Genomic DNA, 22,189 nt, shown 5'->3' with positions numbered 1-22,189 from the left:
ATCTAAAATAGGATAAAACAATTATTAATTCTACCATAATATTATTAATCCTATTATTATAGTAAATATTCATATAACTTAATACTAATATAATTATAATTTTTTATAATTTTAATATAATATAATATTATATTATATCTTAAAAATCTATTTTTTATGACCTTGATAGAAGGAAAAAACCTTCAATGAGAGAATGAGAAGGAGGACAGTTAGTGGGGTTCCTGGATATGTCACCCGATCCTCCACTGGACTGAATGGTAAGTTGATTAACGCATATTCAAAACACCTAATTATTTGTACAACTAGTGTAAATGAGTGGGCATATTTACCAGTTATTTCATTCTTCTTAACTCAGCTGTGATGTTAGTCGTCACTATGAGGTCAAAGGTCATGTGAAATTTATGCCCTGTGTGAGACAAAACCTTGCTATCTAAAGTCTTCCTACACAAGCATGCAGGGCCATCTGAAGATCCTGTAGAGAAGGAATCTGCCGGCTGTGTCTGTGTTCAAAATATTCCTCAGATAATCCTAACAGAATAGTTTCGACTTACTGTCAAATACATACACAAAATCCTGTCTGTAGATAGTGAGTCCTATTTCACAAGTTTTCAATGAGGACTGAGAGCAGAACTGAATGTGAGGACACTATGTGCACAATGCGTTCAGGAGACATAAAATGCTGCTTACGTTGACAGTTATGATACAGACCCCATCCACTGACCTTACATTCATCACTTTTGAGTAGCACTTTGGACTGGGCTGATTCAGTGTCTTTGGATTTTAGTTATCTGAAAGGGTTTTTAGAGACCCTTCAGTGCCTTTACCTGAAACAAAACTTCTGTGCCTACAATGGTGTTTTATGTTATACAGTGGCCATAAAAGTATTTTAGATAGTTAAACCACTTTTAAATGAGCAGTTCACCAAAAAATGAAAATTGTCATCATTTTCCAAACCTGTATGAGTTTCTTTCTTCTGCTGAACACAAAGGAACATATTTTGAGGAGTGTTGGTAACCAAAAAGTTGATGGTAGGCATTGACTTCCATACTATGGGGGGATAAAAAAATACTGTAGTAGAAAGTCAGTGGCTACCATCATCTGTTTGGTTATGAACATTCTTCTAAATATCTTCTTTTGTGTTCAACAGAAAAAAAGAAACTCATACAGGTTAGAAACAATTTGAGGGTGAGTAAATGATGACAGAATTTTCATTTTTGGGTGAACTATTCCTTTAACAATATAAGAATGCCATTTGTATTAGATGCCCCCGAAAATATATTTTTTATACAAAAATAGTAATACTTATTTAATAAATATTCATAAATATAAATATAAGTGTTTAACTGTTTATGAATTACATTTTTAAATTATAATTATTATGAATATACTGTACATTTATTTTAAAGTAAAACAGCATAAGCAACAGGCATTTTGCAATAATAGAAAAAACTTTATTATAAAGCATATTTAGATATTGTCAAATGTACAACATAATAATGTAATGTTAATGTGGTGAACTGTGTGAACTGACTTAATACATTCACTATAATAACCTTTTAAAAATGAAGTTTATGTGGGTTAAGTGTCCAAACAATTTTCAGGACCATTTTATACAAAATACACTTCAGGTTCTGTGTATAGTCTTATCCACAATATTTCCCACAACACATAGAGACTATATTAAAACTTATGTAACTTCAACAGTGTCATTATAGCCTCAGAATATCACAGGCTCTGTTTCAACAATTCGTAAGTATTAATACTCACAAGTACATTTATGGCTTTAATCAGTGCCTTAATTATTTTGAGATGCATTAGCAATCAGACATCAGACATCACTGGACATGGTGTTCCTATTAGCAGTGTTCAGTTTTAGGATTTTAATTTGTAAACAGTTAAAAATAGAGATGTTACATGAGACTCTTTCTGAACAATCAGCCAAAAGCTACCAAAATTCATTTAATTCATTTATATTTCAGTACCTTTCGAACATCTGATGGCATTAGGAAGCAAATCTATGCTAATGTGGGAATTGTGGGAATTATGCTCAAGGGGGTTCCCTGTACCCCAGTCATTTCCAGAAGCCCTGATTGACTCAGGCTTGTGGAATACCACACATGCTGCTTCCAAAATAGCAGGCTGGCCTCATCCCTGCTCCACAGTGAGCAGTGATAAAAATCAGCTGTCACCCATTAGGGAGGGACAGAGTGAGACAGGACTACTGCTACAGACAGCATCAGAGTCAGAAGAACTCTCACAGAGACACACAAGTCATCACCTGCGGAAATATACAAGACTGAGGCTTTAAAGGCAGTAAGACCTGGAACCAGCTATTCACTCTGTGAGTACAGTAATCAGTACAGTGGACAGGAAGGCTGTGAATAGTATAAATTAGAATATTATAACATAAACATAATGTATATTGAATAAATTAAATATGCCATAAATTATTGTAAATATAAATATTGTAATTTAAATTCCGATTTGGAAATTGTTCCTTAATTATACCAGAATATGACGGTCATGTTGTCGATGATTCAGCCTGCAAATTTAGAATGATCCATTTATGTTGAGCTACATGTCTTCTAATGTAATGATAATTACCTAAAATGTATAATAATTAACCCCAAGTAAAGGAAATAAGGGCAGTTACATATTTAACCTGAGCTGTAACAACAAGGATGTTAAAGTAACAAATATATACACACATTAACGTTCAAAAGTTTCAGGTTGGTACAATTTTTTCATATTTTTGAAAGAAGTCTATTAGGCTTACCAAAGCTCCTTTTATTTGACCAAAAATACAGTAAAAATAGTAATATTGTTAAATATTATTAACATATTTCATATGCATTCTAATTCTTGATTTGCTGATTCCTGACAGAAGGTCCATATAAGAAAAGTGTTTATTTTGTCTTTACTTTTGTTCAATATAACGCATTCTTGTTGAATAAAAGTATTAAATTATATATATTTTTTGTAATCTTACTGAATTCTTGTTGAAGAAAAGTATTAAATTATATATATTTTTTGTAATCTTACTGACCCCAAACTTTTGAACGGAAGCATAAACACCACCTGAAATCGTCTTGTTGAATATGCACTGGCTAATCATTACAGACAGAAGTGTCAGCTAAACATGTCTTTGTGGATACTGCCCTTTTCTAAGCCGTGGTTTTAAGTTGTGGTTTTAACAAGACCTTTGAGTGCTCACAGGAAACTAAGGAAGGCAGCTGAAGAGAATAAATACCAAGTGCATATCACAATAATTTGGACAGCTGTCAGCAGCTCAAAAGCACTTCCATTCTAGGTCACTAATAGCTGTGCCCTCCATTCCTGCTCCTGAATAGCTTTGAATGGGGGCTGGTCTCTGTGAAACGTTCATTCATCTGACTTGATCATCTTTGAAATATATAAGATATCTAATAAATTGTATACAGATGTAAATAAATGTTTAAACCATTTGACCCACTTCTAAATTAATTAATTGGACATTGGGGGAAAAAAGAATCAGGAAGAGATGGACAGTTTAACTCAAAAGAAGCCTTTGATCCTGTCCAAAACTATACTTTATAATTTCTTGATTACACCCTTTATGTCAGATTAGGCTTAATGGAAATGCAAGCGGCCACTTTTATCACATGACTGTGTCACAAATATCAAGTGAAACTTTTTACTGAAGTCCTATAGGTAAATGTTTTGCTGCCGCTGCTTCTTAAAATGTAACATTTGTTGTTTTAAAAATTTGGCAAAGCACCGTTTTCAGGCTTGTAAACAGCTCGATGATGTCTCTCTCTCTGCTAAACAGTAACTTCTAGCGAGACCCTAGAAATGTATGGCCCTGTTATTCTGTGTGCTCATCCAGCTATGCAAACGTTTTAAGCTCAAACTCATGAGTGGCGCCAGTGATGGGCCCTGTCCTTTTGTCCCATGAGAGCTTACAGTGTGAAAAACAGAGGTATGCTTGAATATAGTCATTAGTTCCAGCTGACAGACCTACGCTGCCTCTAGTGCTCCTGGCCTCATAGGGAAAGCTTTTGTTTTGATCAAGCTTACAACAGCTTTACTATAATTTGGGGTGTTCTTTTGCTGCTCCAAACTATAATTACATCACACATCATCAATAATTATAAGTGATCTACTGTAATAAGATTTTTCTCAGGTCACATCAAGCACACTAATACAGAAGATACAAAAAAAGTGTGTTTGATTGTCTGATAAGAACTAATTAACAAATTTCTGGTGCCAGCTAAATAACTGATTTCTATCATTATAATCTATTTTACCCTTCTGAATCCATAACATCTGATAATTTACTCTCTTGATATATAGTATTGTTTTTGAATGCCGATCCCAAAAAAATAAATCAGTGTAAATGCTTCAGTTATGCTAACAAAAATTCACAATTCGCATGGTAAAAAACGCTAAGATCAGAAGCATGAAACAGGGATGCTTTGTCACGGAGTGTTTTGTCCTCTGAGAATGTGAAACCTTAAAAGGGTCCGGATTCGCCTGACACCACTGTTGTTTTTTTGGGACGATTTACAATTGCATGTATGCCACTGTATTTGCTTAGTTAGAGGTACTGCTAAGAAATACAATCAAATAGTTATAGCACATCTGAAAGGTAAACAGACAACAGACTGTAGCAAATGTAATTTTTTTAAATTAATCTATCCCAAATATTTTGTAATTACATGTTCATATAGTATGTGTGGAGCAAAAGAGTTTCCATATGTCCTTGAAGTATAATAATAGCCCAAAGATAAAAGCATGCTAACACCAGCACCAGTCTATATATACACCACTATCAGAGCCACTAAATGGCCAAGGAACTGGGTCAGGTGACACTTGTTTTATTTTTAGCTTACTTCTGAATTATTATCCAACATAAAAGTGTTTTAAGAGCCTTGGGTTTGATTTTAATTTATTAAACACAAAATTATTACAAAGTCTGCTACAATAGCATGCCACAGATACTACTGTATTTCTGCTTCAGGTAGTTTCTGTCACATTTACATTGCATACAGATTCACAAACAGCTGTATGTCTGCGTTTTTCTTTTTCTTTTTCTTTTTTTTAAATTTGTAATCTTTAATAGATAATGCAAGTTAATAAATAATTCAATTGAAATAAAGAAGTTAATTTTTCCAAAAATTCCATTCACCAGGTGATACCAAAACAAACGTAATCTACTATCAAAAGCCATAAATTCTTATTTCAAGAACAAAAGTCAAACAAAACAATGAAAAATGTCTTTTTGTGTGTGTGTTTTTTCTTACCCCTGTGAATTAGATAAGAAACATTTCAAGAAAGACAGAGAATCTGCCTCCTATCAAGAGCACAAACCTAAGTACACATCCTCTACTATCCCGAGCGTGAAAGACAGATCTGCCCTTTACCTCTCAAAGGTAGCAGCTGCAGACTCCTCAGGATATTTCGAGCAGCAAGTAAGTGCTCACTGCATCTGTCATATCACTCGAAACACACAATCATCTAAAATGCCAAGACCTCATAACACACAACAAACAAACACTCAAAACTCTGAAACATGCTAAATTCACATTACAAATCACAAGTCTCTCTAGTGTTTAAAGTTACTGAATGTATTGTGTGATGTGTTATTAAAACAGCTATATGCAAATGAAGTCTTGGGTATTTTCTATGGAAAATGAGCAGGAATAATTAATTATGCTTCTTTCTCAGGGTAGTGTGTTCCAGGAGCACTTGATCTCAAGTGGAAAGAAGAAAAAACAAAACAAGGTATGAACAATAGTTCTGGTTGACTTTCTAAGACAGGATCATTATGTGAGCCTGCTGTGTGACTAATGACTAATGCTAAGAGATGCTGTGTGACTAAGTTAGAAACAAATATAATGCAAATTACACAGACTCTATTGTGACTGTCTTAGTATATCAAAAAAGCAACAAGAACTCATTTAGCAATGCTTTATTACAATATTTTCACACAAGCACGATATGGTTCTATTATAATTAAATTAAATTCACAGCCATCATAACAGTGATGTTGTAAAAATTTAGCTTTGTTAATGGCAATATTTGTGATGCAATGAATGTAAAATAGACTTCTTAATCGGTAAAAAGCCTCACGTATCTAAGAGGCACAGCATGAAAATTTTTTAGACAGTTTGTAGTGTTTTTGCAACATCTTAATATTTAGATCAAAATAAAAATCCCAATGAATGCTATGATATTCCTGCATTTAGTTGCAGTTTAGTCGCAATTAATAAAATACTAGAAAAATTCTTGTTCCTATTTATTTTTATTTTTTTCTCAAAAATGTTTGAAAATGAAACCGTGTTTGTTGTGGAGCATGAATTTTCTACTAACAAGGCTGAAAACCATCATGAATGAAGTCAAACCTCATGAATATGTGTGCGGTAAACTAAATCAGCTATCCCCAGCTAAACTCAGCAAAAGGTAAAGTATGGCTTTTAAGCTTAATAATACTAACATTTTTAAATTAACTGTGCTTTAATTAAGAGTTTACCATTATGATATGAGTTTACTATTATTCATTGCATTGTGGAGAGTAACTTGAACCTTCATACTTCTTCTTTGCATCCAAGATGGCAGGGGTAGCCAAACAGATAAAAGTGACAGATGCATCCAGTGGAGATGATGATGTTCCTCCTCCTCCACCTCCTCTACCAAGACCTCAGGTTCTGGAATCACTTCAAAAGTCTCAAAACCAGAACTTCCTGCCCGTACCACCTCCAAAAGAAACCTTCTCAGAGTTCTACCAACAACGGCAAAAAAGTGAACTGAAGCGTCTTTTTAAACACATTCATCCTGAACTGAAGATGAATATTGATGATGTTATAGATGATGAAGTGATAGGTGCAATAAATCCCCAAGCAGTAGACACAGCATATCAGGCAGAAGTCCAGTCTATGCGCTGGATATTTGAGAACTGGACTCTTGACAACATTGGAGACCCACATGAGACTAAAAAGCTTCTCAGTGAGGAAAATCTTCAAGGTGGGGATGTGAGGGGCAAATCCTCTTTGTTTGAGCATTCAGTGTTTGATAGTCAACACACAACAGCGGGAGAGAGGCCAGGTATAGTCAAAGGAGATGTTCGCACGGCCACGTGGTTGTTTGAGACACAGCCCCTAGATTCAATCAGTCAGTCAAAGATGGAGAATGAGGAAATCGTGGAGGTCGTACTGAAGGAACCTGTTCAGAAGGGAGATGTGAGAGGTACACGTCTCTTGTTTGAATCCAAACCACTGGACGCTTTAGGCCGCTGCTGCTCAGTTGAAGACCAACATTTCCTAACACTCAAATCAGAACTCCAGGAGAACAAAGGAGACGTGAAGAAAACAGTCAAACTCTTTCAAGCAGATCCCAGTTGTGCGATTAGGGATAGCAGTGGCAAAATCCATGAAATCAAATCAATCTGTAGAGAAGAAATCCAGGGCAGTGACTTTAAAACAGCACGTTGGCTTTTTGAAACTCAACCCTTGAATGACATTAATAAAGGAGCTGGTGTGCAGATTATTCGCGGGATCTCACTTGAGGAAGCCCAGAAAGGTGGTGTTGATAAGAAAAAATGGATGTTTGAGACCCAACCGCTTGATGCGATTCATGAAGGTGCTGTGGAAGAACAAAAGTTCAAAGGAACAGTGGAGGACATCTCTGGGGAAGCAGATGTTCATAACAAACTAAAACTATTTGAAAACCAACCTCTGTCATCTCTTAAAGAAGAGTCTGTGGGTGAAATTTCAGAGGAGGAGGCAATTATTGGAGGAAATGTAGAATCCACACTATGGCTTTTTGAAACTCAGCCCATGGACACTCTGAAAGACAGCTATGAGGTGGGACAGCTCAAAAAAGTTGTGGTGTCAAGTGAAGAAAAAGGCGAAGTTAAAGACAAAAGGTTGCAGTTTGAGAAATTCAGTGTTGGTAAAACAACAAGTGATAGTGCAAACAAAGTTCAAGATGTTGAGAAAGGAGATGTAAAGACTTTCAAGAACCTTTTTGAAACTTTACCTCTTAGTAACATCTCTGAGAAAGCACAAAGTCATATCGATGGGAACCGTTCACTGTTTGAAACCACACCGTTGTATGCAATTAAAGATTGTGCTGGAAATTTCCACAAGGTTACAACTGTCAGTAGAGAAGAATGCATCAAAGGGAATGTACAGAATTACAAATGGATGTTTGAGACGAGACCCTTAGACCAATTTGAAGAAGGTAGTGGAAAAGTAGAGCTCATCAAGGGCATTACAAGACAAGAGGACATGGCAAGTGATGTGAGGACAGCTAAATGGATGTTTGAAACACAACCTTTGGACTGCATCAATACAAAGAGTCAGAAAGAAGCAGGTTCAACAGTAACACCAGAAGAATTTCAAAAGGGTAATGTGAAGACGTGCAAATGGCTGTTCGAGACACAACCAATGGACATTTTGTATGAGAAATCAGATAGGAACCAGGATGTAGAACCAGTGCCAAAAGCTGATGTGAAGTCACACACTTGGTTTTTTGAAACACAGCCACTGGATAACATTAAAAATAAGGAGGACTTCAATTTGAAATTGAGCAGTACTGTGCAGGAAGACATAAAAAGTGATATGAATGTGAAGACGGTGAAACACCTGTTTGAAACAGAAACTTTGGACAGAATAACAAAGCAAACAGATTCTGGACAAAATGTAAGATATGTCAGTCAGGTGGATATCCAGTCTGGAGATGTCTCACGTGTCAAGGAAATCTTTGAATCCAAGTCCCTTCATGAAATTGGAAGTGAATGTGTCAAAGACTCTAAGGAGCAGAAAAATGAAATTCAGTCTGGATCAGTCCACAAATTCACTTGGCTGTTCGAGAATCAACCTATCAGCGACATTAATGAGAAGGAGGACAAAATAACTGCCAGTGTCAGTGATGTTGAGGGTGGTGATGTTGGAAGCAAGAAGTTTATTTTCGAAACTTTCTCTCTGGACAAAATTCAGGATGAAGACAAACTACTTGAGCACCAGTCAATGAGTGTCGAGAATCCCACAAGCAGTAGTGGAAATGTGAAGTCCAGCACTATGCTTTTTGAATCTCAGCCGTTATATGCAATAAGAGACAAGGATGGACAGTTTCATGAAGTTACCACTGTAAAGAAAGAGGAAGTGATGAGAGGAGATGTCAGGGGTGCAAGGTGGATGTTTGAAACCAAGCCACTGGACACTATTCAAGCAGGCAAAGAAATCTATGTCATCCGTGCGGTAACACAAGAGGATGTGTGCAAGGGAGATGTGAAATCAGCACGTTGGAAGTTTGAGACTCAGCCCTTTGACTCCTTCACACCTTGTGAAGGGCCATCGGTGAAGGTTGTTGAAGATTTTGACAATGGGAAAAGTGTGCAACAAAGCAAGCAACTCTTTGAGACTGAGCAAGCAGGCCAAAAGAAGTTTGTGCGAATGGTGAGTGTTACAGACGTTCAACAAGGTGATGTACGTACCTCAACCTGGCTGTTTGAGAATCAACCTATTGATACTCTAAAAGGTGAGCCAGATGAGAAGAACACCTTGACAACTGTACATCGAGAGGATAACACAAAGGGAGATGTAAAACGTTGCACTTGGTTATTCGAATCACAGCCCTTAGATAAAATAAAGAATGATGAATCTACTGAAGAGCTTGCCTCATCAAAGGAAGAAATCCCCAAGGCAGATGTCAAAAGCACAACCTGGTTATTCGAGACCACACCACTGGACAAAATCACTGTAGAGAGTGTGACAGACATACTCTACCGCCTTAGCCATTATTCATTCATTCATTCAAGTGGAATCATCATCCAGGCAAATGATTATAAGTATGTAAACATGGCAAAATATCAGATTGTGCAAAGCGAGGGGCCTAAAGTTCAAAAGGAGGAAGTTGTTGAAGGAAACATCAGGAATATAATGCTGCAGTTACTGTTCAAACCGAACCTGAAACCTAAAGTTGTTCTACTTAAAGAGGATGAACAAGGCAAGATGCACAGCACAGTGCTTGAAATCCCATTTCAACAGCCTGGATACACAGATAACCCTGATGCAGAGTGTAAGACCCAAGAAGCAGTTAAAATTATTGAGAACTTGCTCATCCAACAAAAAACTATCAAGACAGGCTTGGTGATGCAAGAATCTGAAGGTGGGCAGCCAGAGATGACAGTGTATTCCCTCCAATGTCAAAGCTGCATGACTGAGTCGCAAGACATTGCACGAGGAGATGTCAAATCCACCATTGGCAACCTCCTTGCCACTGTCCACAACCAACAGACCAAAGCGACTTGCACACTGGAACAAAACGAAAGGGGGAATGTTGATTTGTATCGAAGCTGTATTGAAAAGGGTGACCTTAAGAGTCTACAGCAAGAACTTTCTGAGGAGGAGCTATCAGCCTCTTGTAGAGATAAAATTGAAATTATTCAAGGTGATGTAAAGGAAGCAAAGCGACACCTTAATCAACAAAGGGAGCAGGCTGAAAGAACAGTCTTGGATGTTGTACCAGGAGACGTGAAGAATGTCAAAAAGGTTTTCTCAGAGGTCTGCATAGACCTGGGCACTGGAAACTGCGTGCCAAAGGAGGAGATTGTCAAAGGTGATATTTTGTCCGCCATGCAGCAACTTCATGAGGCAATCAAACAGCCAGTCATGGTCCAGAAGGAGGAAATTGTTTCTGGGGACATTAAAGCAACCCTTGAATCCTTGGAGCAGGCAAAACAACAAAGCAAGCATGTGGAGCGTGAGGTCATCAAACCAGGCACTATTTATGATGTGAATGTAGAAGCAGAAGAAATGGGCTCAGAAGAAAATGAAAGGACATTAATTAAGGAGGAAATCATTTCAGGGGATGTTAAGGCTGCCAAAAGATCCCTGGAGAGGGCAAAGGACCAAAGCATGAGAGTAGAACGAGAACCTGTCACTCCTGGAAAGCTATATAATCTAAATGAATCATCTCCGTGCCAAAGCAACACAACAATGGAGCAGTCTACGACATCCTCCTTGAGTAACCAGCGGATTACTACAACATTTCGAAAGGTTAGTGACATAGAAAAGGATCAGGGATCCAATGAAAGAGTTTGTTGTCAGAATGAAGTGGGAGAGAGAGAAAATATAATACATGTTAGTACAGAAAATGATTCAAGAGCGACAGATAACAGTCCTCAGGTTTTAGAGTAAGAGCCAGATATTGCTAGAGGTGATGTGAAGGCTGCTATTCAGTCATTACTAAGTGCTGCAACAGAGCAGAGAAGTATAGTCAGAGAGGTAATTTGAGAGGCACTCCAGTCTCTTGAGAAGTCTAGCAGTAGTGTTTCTAAAGGAGATTTCAAGGCAGCAATGTTATTTAGACAATCTGGACAGTCTTACAATCAAAGCAGAATGACAAATGACTCAGGGATTGTAGAATGCAAGCAGAGTTTTGTTAATTTGCCTTCATCTGACACTCAATTGTCTTCTTCGGTTTCAGTGACCGGAAGTGAGCATCTGATCATCTCGGAACTCAATTCAGAATCTGTTAGCTCCAGCATGGACTATTTAAAGCCCTCTAACACTTTTGCAAAAGGCGAACATCCACCACTCATCCCACCAAAAACTGATAATCAGGTTAAAGATCAGAAGCCAGTTATTCCACAAAAGCCATTGCACATCATCACCAGCTCCAAGCATATTGCAGAAACCCCACATGTTTGTCCAAGCTCACCTGGGCATAATAATAAGCAACAGACTCCAGAAATCCCACCAAAGTTTACCAGCAAAACAGTAGAAACATGCAACATTCATGAACCAGTTCAAAAGACAAACTTCAGAGATCCTATTGATTTTCAGAAGATGCAGTACACTGAGCAGTGGGTTCAAAATTCCCACATGCAACATACTCCATCAGTCAGTAAAACAGACCCTCTTAATGATGGTTCCTTTGCTTGTAATAGAATAGGAATGGAGAAAAATGTGATTCAGAGGATAAATGCTGCAGAAGAGATCAGGATGTGTGTGCAGAGTTATTCAAAGGACAATGAAAAATTAAACAAGGGGTTTAAGGTTGCACTTGAGAATTTTGGGGAAAAGAAAACAACTATGGAAACAACCTCAATTTTCCCAAAGAAAATTAAAGTTGTGCAAAAAGAAACCATCCAGGAACAGGTTAAAACTTCCAAAGAGAACACAAATAAACATGAGTTAGACTCCGCCAGGAGAGACAGCCATTCAACACCTGAAATACGTGAAGTTCCTTCAAAGTACAATCAAACTACTGAAGAGCAAAGTGATTCTGAGAACAAAGTTGTTTTGAGAGAAAAGAAAGCAAGGAGAGAGACAGAAGATGAGCACTGCTAGAGACTCTCCGTCCACAAAGATGAGATCATGAGGGGCAACGTAAAAGCAGCCATGGAGATCTTCGAAAACCTTATGAGACATGAAGAGCTGAAGATCATTTTGTCGAAAGTTCAAGAAATAGAGGGGGAAACTTGTGAGGTGGATGTTAAATCTCTAAAGACTTTATTTGAGAATGTGCCTGTTTGGATTAGCAAACCAATAAAAAATATGAAACACAGACATTGTTCAAGAGCTGGCACAGAGACAGAGGGCTTAAGAGACGATGTAGAGAGCATGTCCTCTGTTGAGTCTGCATTTGAGGACCTAGAGAAAGCAAGCATGAACATCATCAATTTAAAAGCACAGACATTAGCTAAACTCTCAGAAATAGAGGAAGCGATTAAAAAAGCTCTGTACTCGGTCTCAGATTTAAAGTCTGAGGCAGACATTGCAGGGTTGTCAGGTCTGTTTAGTGAATCCTTAAATGCTGACAATGTCTCGCCAAATAATAAAAACATTAGGAAAATTAGCATTGTGTCCAGCAAAGCAAAACCTGTGCAATCTAAACAGGTACAGGGCACTGATAATGCGGTACCACATGTACATCAAGTTCAAGTGGACAAACCATGCTCAAATGCCCCCTGCTCACCTTCATTTATTTTCATTCTTTCTGCTGCAAGAAAACCTGTGGAGTCACCCACATCCCTACAGCCTCACTCAGACAAACCAAAAGCAAATGACCAACCTAATGAAGGTAGTACCTTCAGACCATCCTCCTCTGAGAAAAGCTCAGCCAGTCATGTTTGTAGTCCTCCAAGTCCTAGAAGGAAAGTCAGCGTTCTTCAAGTACAGCGAGTTCCTGAGGTTGCAACTGGAATCATTGGCTCTAAAACTGTCAGTGAGAAATATGAAGAGATAGACTGCTTTGGGAATACTAACTTCTCTTCCAAAAGATCTACATTTGTTACCAGGCAGACCAAGAGTGAATTATCTGCCTCATATGATGTAATTACAAATCCAGGGAGATATGAAGAAATGGCCTCACCTGTTTTGCAAAGGTCTGGCCACCTTCTCCTCAGATTCTCTGTCTAAAAACAAGGACAGAAAAGTGTTTGTTACTTTCGGTCAACCCAACACAGAAAAACATTAACCTGGCTGCCCATTTCATTTTGTAGCATTTTTGGTTGATTTTTAGTTCCATATTTCTATTTAATATATAAAAATGTTATTTGTATTGGTCCTCATTTTATAAGTGTGTACAATAAAGAGTTTTATTGTGATGCTTTTTGTGAAGGGTTTTTGTACTGTCGCAATTAAGTGTTAATAAATATTTTTTCAAATGCTGTATATTAAAATTATATATACTTACAAAGCAGTATTTGTTATAATTATTTTATTACCAAGAAGAAATTATTATTATTAAATTGTTTCTCTAAAACAGCATGCTATAACAATTTTTAATTTTTTTCCCATAGGAGGATCTTCATGCTGTGTTATATCATACATAAACTCATGTTCCATGTATGTCTATATTGTTGTCATAGTTCCTGTCACCTGCTTAAGAGATGTGCTCTGCGTGCCTGATGCCTGTTTACCCAATGGAGAAAATGGTGGCAGATAAACTAATCCTACATAGTAACTGTTTCTGCTGCAAACACTGTAATAAAAAGCTGAGGTGAGAGAGAGATCCCAATTGTCCATTGTGAAATTCTGAAATCAATTTACTAGACATTAGAAGGCAAATCAGTTACAAAAAAAGTTTTTTAGTGTAATCCTGGAACATTTGAGCAAACCTGTGATTCATAATGACAATACATGTGAAAATGTGCTAGTCAAATATATATTTGATCAAATACAATCTATATAATCAAATTCACATTGCATATTTAATTGAGTTCATCCTATCACAAATCAAATATGATAACACTTGATTCCATGGGAATTTTATTTCAAAGTATATACTTTAACTTTGAATCTTCACTGGTGTACTATTATTCATTACAGCATTCACAATTACTCTGCTATTTATGGAGAGCTCTACTGCGCATCACATTACCATCAGTTATTTAAGAAAAAGGGCAACTATGATGAGGGTTTTGGCCACAGACAACACAAAGACCGCTGGCTTGCTAAAACAGAAGAACCAGAACCTACTAACAAGTTAAGCTCAGTGCGTAAAACAGACCCAACATGTGTTGATGCAACTGTAGATGACCCCAGAGGACAATCATCTCGACGGCAAAGACACAGTGATGATCAGTTCAAAAGTCCTGACACCAGAAACAAGATTAGAATTAGCTGGCCACCGGAGAACAAATGGACCAGACATAGGCATGTATCACAAAATACTTTGTCAGCCTCAAGAAGTACAACAGACTGGTCAAATCACAACCATTCTTCTGCAAGAAGCTCCAGAAATGCTCTTGAACAGAAAAGGTTTAATTCTGGGCTGGATGAAATGGACAAATCAGTTCAGCTGTCAGCTCGGATTTATGAGAAGACAAACACATACACTTCTCCCTTCACAATAAAAGGTGGGTTTAATAAAACCCTACATTCAGAGGATGTTTATATACCTCATCCAAGAGGTTCAAAAACATTACAGGAGACAGCAGATAGACCTGGAACACAAAGCAAAGTATCAAAAGGTGGAGAAGTGACAAGCAAAGACTTCAATTCTGTTACCTCGAGACCAGATTCTGTGAGAGAACACAATTTGGCTGAAGTTGGGGAAGTTGATAGCCCAACGAAAATAAAAAAGTCTGTCTGGTTTAATTCAAAATTAACTCTAGACAAGGAAGATAACACAGAGATCACCAGTGAAGAAGCTGAAAGCTCTACTGAGGCTTTTGTTGAACAAGCAGTTGTCAATGGTAATGTAAAGACAGCAAAGAGAGAAATTACAACTTTTGAATCAGGGATAGAAATAGAGGAATCACCGGGGGAATATTTAATTGACACAATGGACAGTCCATATGGCCATGATTCTGTAGAACATCCCAAAGCTTTAGACGGACAAATGCAGGATACTTTTCTTCCAAATATAGGAATACAGGAAAATGTCTTGTCTTTGCAAAGCAATTTGAATGAAAAAACAAATGCAGATGAGGCAAATATGAGTAAGATGGAAACAACCCTGAATCTTGATGAACTGCAGGTAAATGAAATCACAGCACGTGGTAAAGAAACATTCAAATCAGGTTGTGAATCATGTGATTTGGAGCAGGTTGTAGAGATGAAGAAAGAGGTGGTTACTGAGAGTAATGCCAAGGCTGTAACCGCCAAAAATCAAGATATTATAAAGGTTGAATCTAAAGACCCTGACATGTTGGATATGCCTCCAAAATCAGATAATAAAAGCAACAAAAAGATTGCTGACAAAAAGGCCATGGATAAAGGGAATAAAGGGTCTTGGTCTAAAGGTAAAAGCCCTCTTTCCAAACTCTTCACCTCTGGTCCAAGTAGGAAAGAGAACAAAATTGAGACAAAAACAGATAGCAAAAGATCTGATATGAAACCCAGAAATTTACTGGGCAGGCTCTTTTCATCCTCTAAAACAGAGTCAGAAATAAAGAAAACAGCAGATATCAAAATAGAAACTGTGAGAAGGAGCCAGAGACTACTGGAGGGACAGAATATGACACTGCATTGATTCAAGAAAATGTTTCTGTAACTCTTCATCTGACTAAGCCCACCTGTCAAGATACACCTCAAGAGCCCATAGAACCAACACAAAACCAACTAAGTGATGCTGCAGAAGAACTTAATCCAACAGAGGGCCTTGAAAATCCCATCTTATTGCTTAATGGAAACTCTGCTGATGACACGGTGCCATCAACAGATCTTGAGTCAGCTGAACAACACAAGCCCGCTTCTGGTGGTTCTTGGGAGATTAATAGAAATGAGGCTCTTATTCCTTCACAAGAACACATTCATGTAGATCTCACCTCTCAAGACTCTTCAAAACCATCAGTTCTTGAAGAGAGCCTCAACTCCTCTTTGCCTCAGAATGAAGATACAACTGGTTTTCTTGATTCATCTGATGCATTTACATCTCAAGTTACAAACTCTAACACAGATGTTGTGGCTTTTTCAGGTTCAAATATACTTGATTATACACACAGTGGCAAATTGACAGACATTATGGATTTGGAAACTCCATCAGTAGATATAGCAAGCTGCTTTATTCAAGAAGACCCATTTGGAGCTCAAAAAGAAAGTGAAGATACAACATTAAGCCCTTCTACAAATCTCAGTCAAACCACTCTCGATATTCTTGGTTCGTCAGAGTCAAATATTGAGGTAAACTCAGATGGTTTTGCGAACATCCTGACTGAAGTCAATAAAAATGAAGCCAGTGTTTCCTCAGAAATGACTGACGATCCCTTTGGTATGAGCAATGTACAAGTCCAAACAATGGATATCTTTGGAGGAGACAAAACACTCACTGTCTCTGCTCTAACGTCCAATAATTATTTCAGTTCTGAGAATGTTCCATCTACAGCTGCATTTGGTCACATGAGTGCTGATCCTTTCCCAAATAAAATCTTTGCAAGTGTTATTGACAGCACAAGCACAAATACATTCAGTGTGGAAACAACGCAAAGAACAGCAAACCCATTTGATGATTTCACTGGATTAGAGAGTCAAGGTGAGGCTGCAGAGACAAAAGCAAGCAACTTCTTTCCAGATGACATATTCTCATCCATTCCTGGCATATCTCCAGAGCCAGCACAGGACACTTCCACCCTACTTGATCCAGCAAACACTGATACAAATGCTGTGCTGCCACAAAAGCCTGAAAGTGACTGGATGTCTGACTTTTTGGGGTAGTGTTGTTGCCATTGTTCAAAGATTCAAATCTTACATGTAAATAAGCAGTTATATTGTTTTGCCCTTGCTGGACAATTCACAAATTTTATTGTAGACATTTGATCGACTAATTAATCAATGTATATTCAAGTTAAAGTATCCATATGTGGTGTTACTTCTTTAGATCTTCATATTTAATGAATGTATAAGTTAGCATTATATCTAATATAGTGTTACTTCAAAAGTTTTTAGATAAAAAAAAAAAATTAGAGTTTGACAAATACTGCATTGTGATTCTAGAAATGTTGTTCAGTTAAATCAGCCTCTTTTTTTACTTTTACTATATTAATAAAAAAATGACTAGTAGTTCTGTGACAGGAAAGTACATTTATTTATCTAGTTTACTTCATGCGTTTACAATGTATGCATGAAAAGTATAACTTTCATGTTAATGTTGATCATGAACCAATGTAATGACCATGTTCATCAAAAATAAATAAATAATAAGTAAAAAAAATAAAACAATAAAATAATAAAACATTAATTCAAATTAGGTTTATTGCATATTATTTTACATATTAACAGGACACTAAATCTACAAATATTTTCATAATGCTGAATAGCAAATAAACTGTAGAATTTATTATATTAAAAATCTAATTGTTATTTCTACATATCACTACACTGTAAACGCTTAAACAGAATAACAACATATCATTAGCCACCATCTTCCAAGATTTTAAGAACTTATAACTTGGTTGCTGTGATGTCTTTACAATCACCAGGTGCAGGATTGGTCATTTTTGGTCACCTTTTGGGAAACAGAGGGATCGTGTGTTATTTTCCATTAACACAAACACACATTTTAAAACAATATGTAAGACAAGACTTAATGTGTAACTTGGGTATTAAAGAAATTAAAGAATAAATAAATGAACTGATTTTAAGACATGTAAGAACTGCAAAAATCACTTTAATCAGCAAAATTTCACTAAATAGAACTATTTTTGCCAGTTGCATAAAAACTTTGCAAAGTACATGTACCTCTTGCCCTCTGCTTCCTCTGTATAACCAGGCAGCTCAGTGCGTCTGGTCTCAAGCAGCAGGAAGTCCATTATCCCACTCACTAGTGCCAGGCTGCCAAACACCAGAGCGGGAATAGTGCAATGATAGATCTCCAGCAGGTTCACCACAGCAGACAACATACTTGTAGCTCGTGCTGCAGTGGAGCCCAGACCCGTGGCTGTCTGACTGGAAATCAACAAGCAGATTATTACATAACTGCATTAAAAACAATGGTCTCATTCATACCAGTAGAAAATGACAGACTCATGTTTACTGAATGGAGGTGGGGAACAGTTCTTGAATATATACATTGCAAATACTGCCTGACCCATTCATGAGAAACCTTCCACATGTGGCAAGAGCAGCGAGGGCGATGTAATTACCTTAACAAGGGCATCACATGGTTAAGTGCTAATTCTTTGTACATTATAGAGTGTTAAATATGGAAAAGGTTTTACTTTGTGGAACTACAAAAGTCAGGAGAGAGAGAGACCCTCCTACTTCCTTCCAGCTGTTTCCAAAGACCATATGCCCTCTGGAAGTGGACAAGAATCTCAGAGAGGCCGAATATGAGTTGATTGAGAAAAATATCAAGGCTGAACTTCCCCAAATTCATCATAAATATGACCTTTAAAAGTTCAGAATAAAACTCATTCCAAGCAAAATAAATAAAGAAATTCTCTGAGAATTGACTCACAGTGCGAAGGTAATAGTTAAGAAATATATTTTCTGAGCACACAGGAAGCAAAAAGGGTTTTTATACCTCCTCTTTCAACAGGCTTTTCATTTAGGACCTAACAAAAGATGTTATCCATATTGTGTTAAGACAAATGGACTGGTCATTTGGTGTTAATTAGTGAAATATACTGTATCTCCACCTTCTCCACTAATGAATCTGGAACTGTAGTCTACGTTTGTTGATCGCTGCTACCTTCTGAATGAGTTCTTTCACATCTGTAATTCTTCTGGACAAGAAGCCATCTGGCAGACTCTGGAACAAACCTATATTGGTGTGCATATCAAATTATTCCATTCACTTACAAATTAATCCTTCAAAACAATTACAAAATTACAGAACTGCATTGAAATTGTCCTTTGAAGTGGGTTTTAAACATGAACACACATACTGTACCATATGTAGACAACCACAAATGCAAGTGGGCCAGCCATTATAAACAGGTCCAGTCTCCAGTCTCTGACATAATAAACATGACCTGCCCCAAAGCGGCCATGACTTGACTCAGACAGGCTGCACTGGATCTCTGTGCGACTCCAATCCACTCGGTGGCTACAGCAAGGATGAAAACATTGTGATAAATGGAATTATGATGAAAATACAGCTATTCTGCGTGTTAGAGTCACATTTATAGCCCATATAGTCTTACCCAAGACATATCAACTGATTTGTTGGTGACATAAAATGAAAGTCTAAAAAGGTTCTATGTATTTTCTAGGAAGTTAATGAGCTATCTGATATTTTACATTGAATGTTCAGTCTACTGATAGCCAGGATGATGTAAAGGTTGAAAAAAATCAATATTGTCTCATAACAAGGATTATGCTGTTGATACAAAATACTCCAAGAGCAACACCAACAATGTAAAGTTTGTGCCACAGCTGCCCTAAACTAACAGTATTGGTGATTACCAAAATAATTTTTTACTTTTCTGTAATGGTTAATCCACCAATATGTGTAAGCTCGCTAAACAGTGTTTACTACTAAAGAGCTCCCACAAGATGATTTTGGTAACCACCAACATTTTTAGTTTAGGGCAGCTGTGGTACAAACCTTACATTACTTCTATGTGAATTATATATATACACATGCACACACACACACATACACTCGGGTTGGACCCCATTTTGCCTTCAGAACTGCCTTAATTCTTTGTGGCATGGATTTAACAAGATGTTGGAAACATTCCTCAGAGATTTTGGTCCATATTGACATGATAGCATCACGCAGTTGCTACAGATTTGTCGGCTGCACATCCATGATGCGAATCTCCCATTCCACCACATCCTAAAGCTGCTCTATTGGATTGAGATCTGGTGACTGTGGAAGCCATTTGAGTAAAGTAAACTCACTGTCATGTTCAAGAAACCACTCGGAGATGATTTGAGCTTTGTGACATGGTGCATTATCCTGCTGGAAGTAGCCTTCAGAAGATGGGTACACTGTAGTCATAAAGGGATGGACATGGTCAGCAACAATACTCAGGTAGGCTGTGGCGTTTTAACGATGCTGAATTGGTACTAAGGGGCTCAAAGTGTGCCAAGAAAATATCCCCTACACCATTACACCACCAGCAGCAGCCTGAACCATTGAGACAAGGCAGAACGGATCCATGCTTTCATGTTCTTTACGCCAAATTCTGACCCTATACCATCTGAATGTCGCAGCAGAAATCGAAAAAAACAAAAACATGCAACGTTTTTCCAATCTTCTGTTGTCCAATTTTGGTGAGCCTGTGGGAACTGTAGCCTCTGTTTCCTGTTCTTAGCTGACAGGAGCGGCACCCGGTGTGGTCTTCTGCTGCTGTAGCCCATCTGCTTCAGGGTTCGACGTGTTGTGCGTTCAGAGATGATATTCTGCATACCTTGGTTGTAACAAGTGGTTATTTGAGTTACTTTTGCCTTTCTATCATCTCTAACCAGTCTGCCCATTCTCCTCTGACATCAACAAGGCATTTTCATCCACACAACTACCCATCACTGGATATTTTCTCTTTTTTGGACCATTCTCTGTAAACCCTAGAGATGGTTGTCCGTGAAAATCCCAGTAAATCAGCAGTCTTCTAAATACTCAGACCAGCCCATCTGGCACCAACAACCATTCCAAATTCAAAGTCACTTAAATCCCCTTTCTTCCCCATTCTGATGCTCGGTTTGAACTTCTGCAAGTCGTCTTCACTACATCTAGATGCCTAAATGCATTGAGTTGCTGCCATGTGATTGGGTGATTAGCAATTTGTGTTACCAAGCAATTGAATAAGTGAACCTAATAAAGTGGCCGGTGAGTGTATACAACACTATATTTTATGATTGCGCACAAAACAGTGAATACATCTAGATTTAAAGTTTTCAAAACTAATCTAAAGAGTACTTGAGTAGTACTTTGGTTCTAAAGTATTAAAACTCATAAAAAATACTGCTGACACTAAGTGTAATGTGTAACTCAACAACATAATAACACTAGAAATAAACCGGAGAAGTGCCACAGCAGATTATTATGGATCATGAAGCACTTCAACATCATTACACAATTCATTATAAACAAGTCTGCAGGGAAAGTGTCATAATTTCATTCTTTATTGATTATTATTAAAAATAATTGGGTACACATGCACTGAAAATCCAAAGAAGTGAAATACAGTGTTCTACTATTGTCCTTAACACACCATACTGAGAGTGATAGTAATACCTCCATTGCTGTTGTCGTGGCAATTAATTCCTTGAAGTTCAATGAGATAAAAACATGATTTTTTTAAAGAATCTAAAAAAAAAAGAAGCTTTGAACTGAAAACACTTAAATATTCCACTAAAATGCAGCAAATCCCTCTTTTTGCTTGGTGTGAAAACAGCAGCCTTCCAGACTGCTGACAGAACAGAACGGTGGAATGATCTCAAGACAAATGAACTCACCTCAACACACAAACATCACCACACAGAAACATAAGCATGTAGAGATCAACCAGATCTGATGTGTAAATCTGAAGACATCTTATTTAATTCTCTTATCTTATTTAATAAGTATTTTTTTTAGGGATTTCTACAAATGAGAAACAATATCAAAACACCAAAAAAAAAAATGCTAAAATAAATAACTTCCAATAAATACCAAAAACCATGTGCACACGTGAAAACAAATTAAAAAAAACTAACAATAACAAAAATAGAAAGAAACATAATGATACTAAATGATTTAAAATAAAAAACAAAAAAAAATTCAAAATTATTTTAGACTCTTTAGTAAAACCATAAATAATCGTGACAGG

The 22,189-nt window shown here is 37.2% G+C and overlaps 2 protein-coding genes across 2 annotated transcripts; both read left to right on the top strand.

Annotated features, from left to right (window-relative positions):
- The first annotated feature begins 173 nt into the window (after positions 1–173).
- On the top strand, positions 174–13,594 carry LOC109105589 (xin actin-binding repeat-containing protein 1-like). Its single transcript, XM_042772977.1, has 5 exons — positions 174–257; positions 5,296–5,450; positions 5,707–5,763; positions 6,591–11,039; positions 11,470–13,594. The coding sequence occupies exons 1-5, from the start codon at positions 194–196 to the stop codon at positions 11,470–11,472; spliced, it is 4,728 nt and encodes a 1,575-aa protein (XP_042628911.1). The 5' UTR covers positions 174–193; the 3' UTR covers positions 11,473–13,594.
- LOC122148027 (xin actin-binding repeat-containing protein 1-like) lies at positions 12,363–14,001 on the top strand. The gene has a single exon (XM_042772985.1). The coding sequence runs from the start codon at positions 12,363–12,365 to the stop codon at positions 13,404–13,406; it is 1,044 nt and encodes a 347-aa protein (XP_042628919.1). The 3' UTR covers positions 13,407–14,001.
- The last annotated feature ends 8,188 nt before the right edge of the window (positions 14,002–22,189 follow it).

Source organism: Cyprinus carpio, chromosome A2 (assembly GCF_018340385.1).
Source record: "Cyprinus carpio isolate SPL01 chromosome A2, ASM1834038v1, whole genome shotgun sequence".
Lineage (NCBI taxonomy): Eukaryota > Metazoa > Chordata > Actinopteri > Cypriniformes > Cyprinidae > Cyprinus > Cyprinus carpio.
This window is presented reverse-complemented; position numbering and strand designations above follow the sequence as displayed.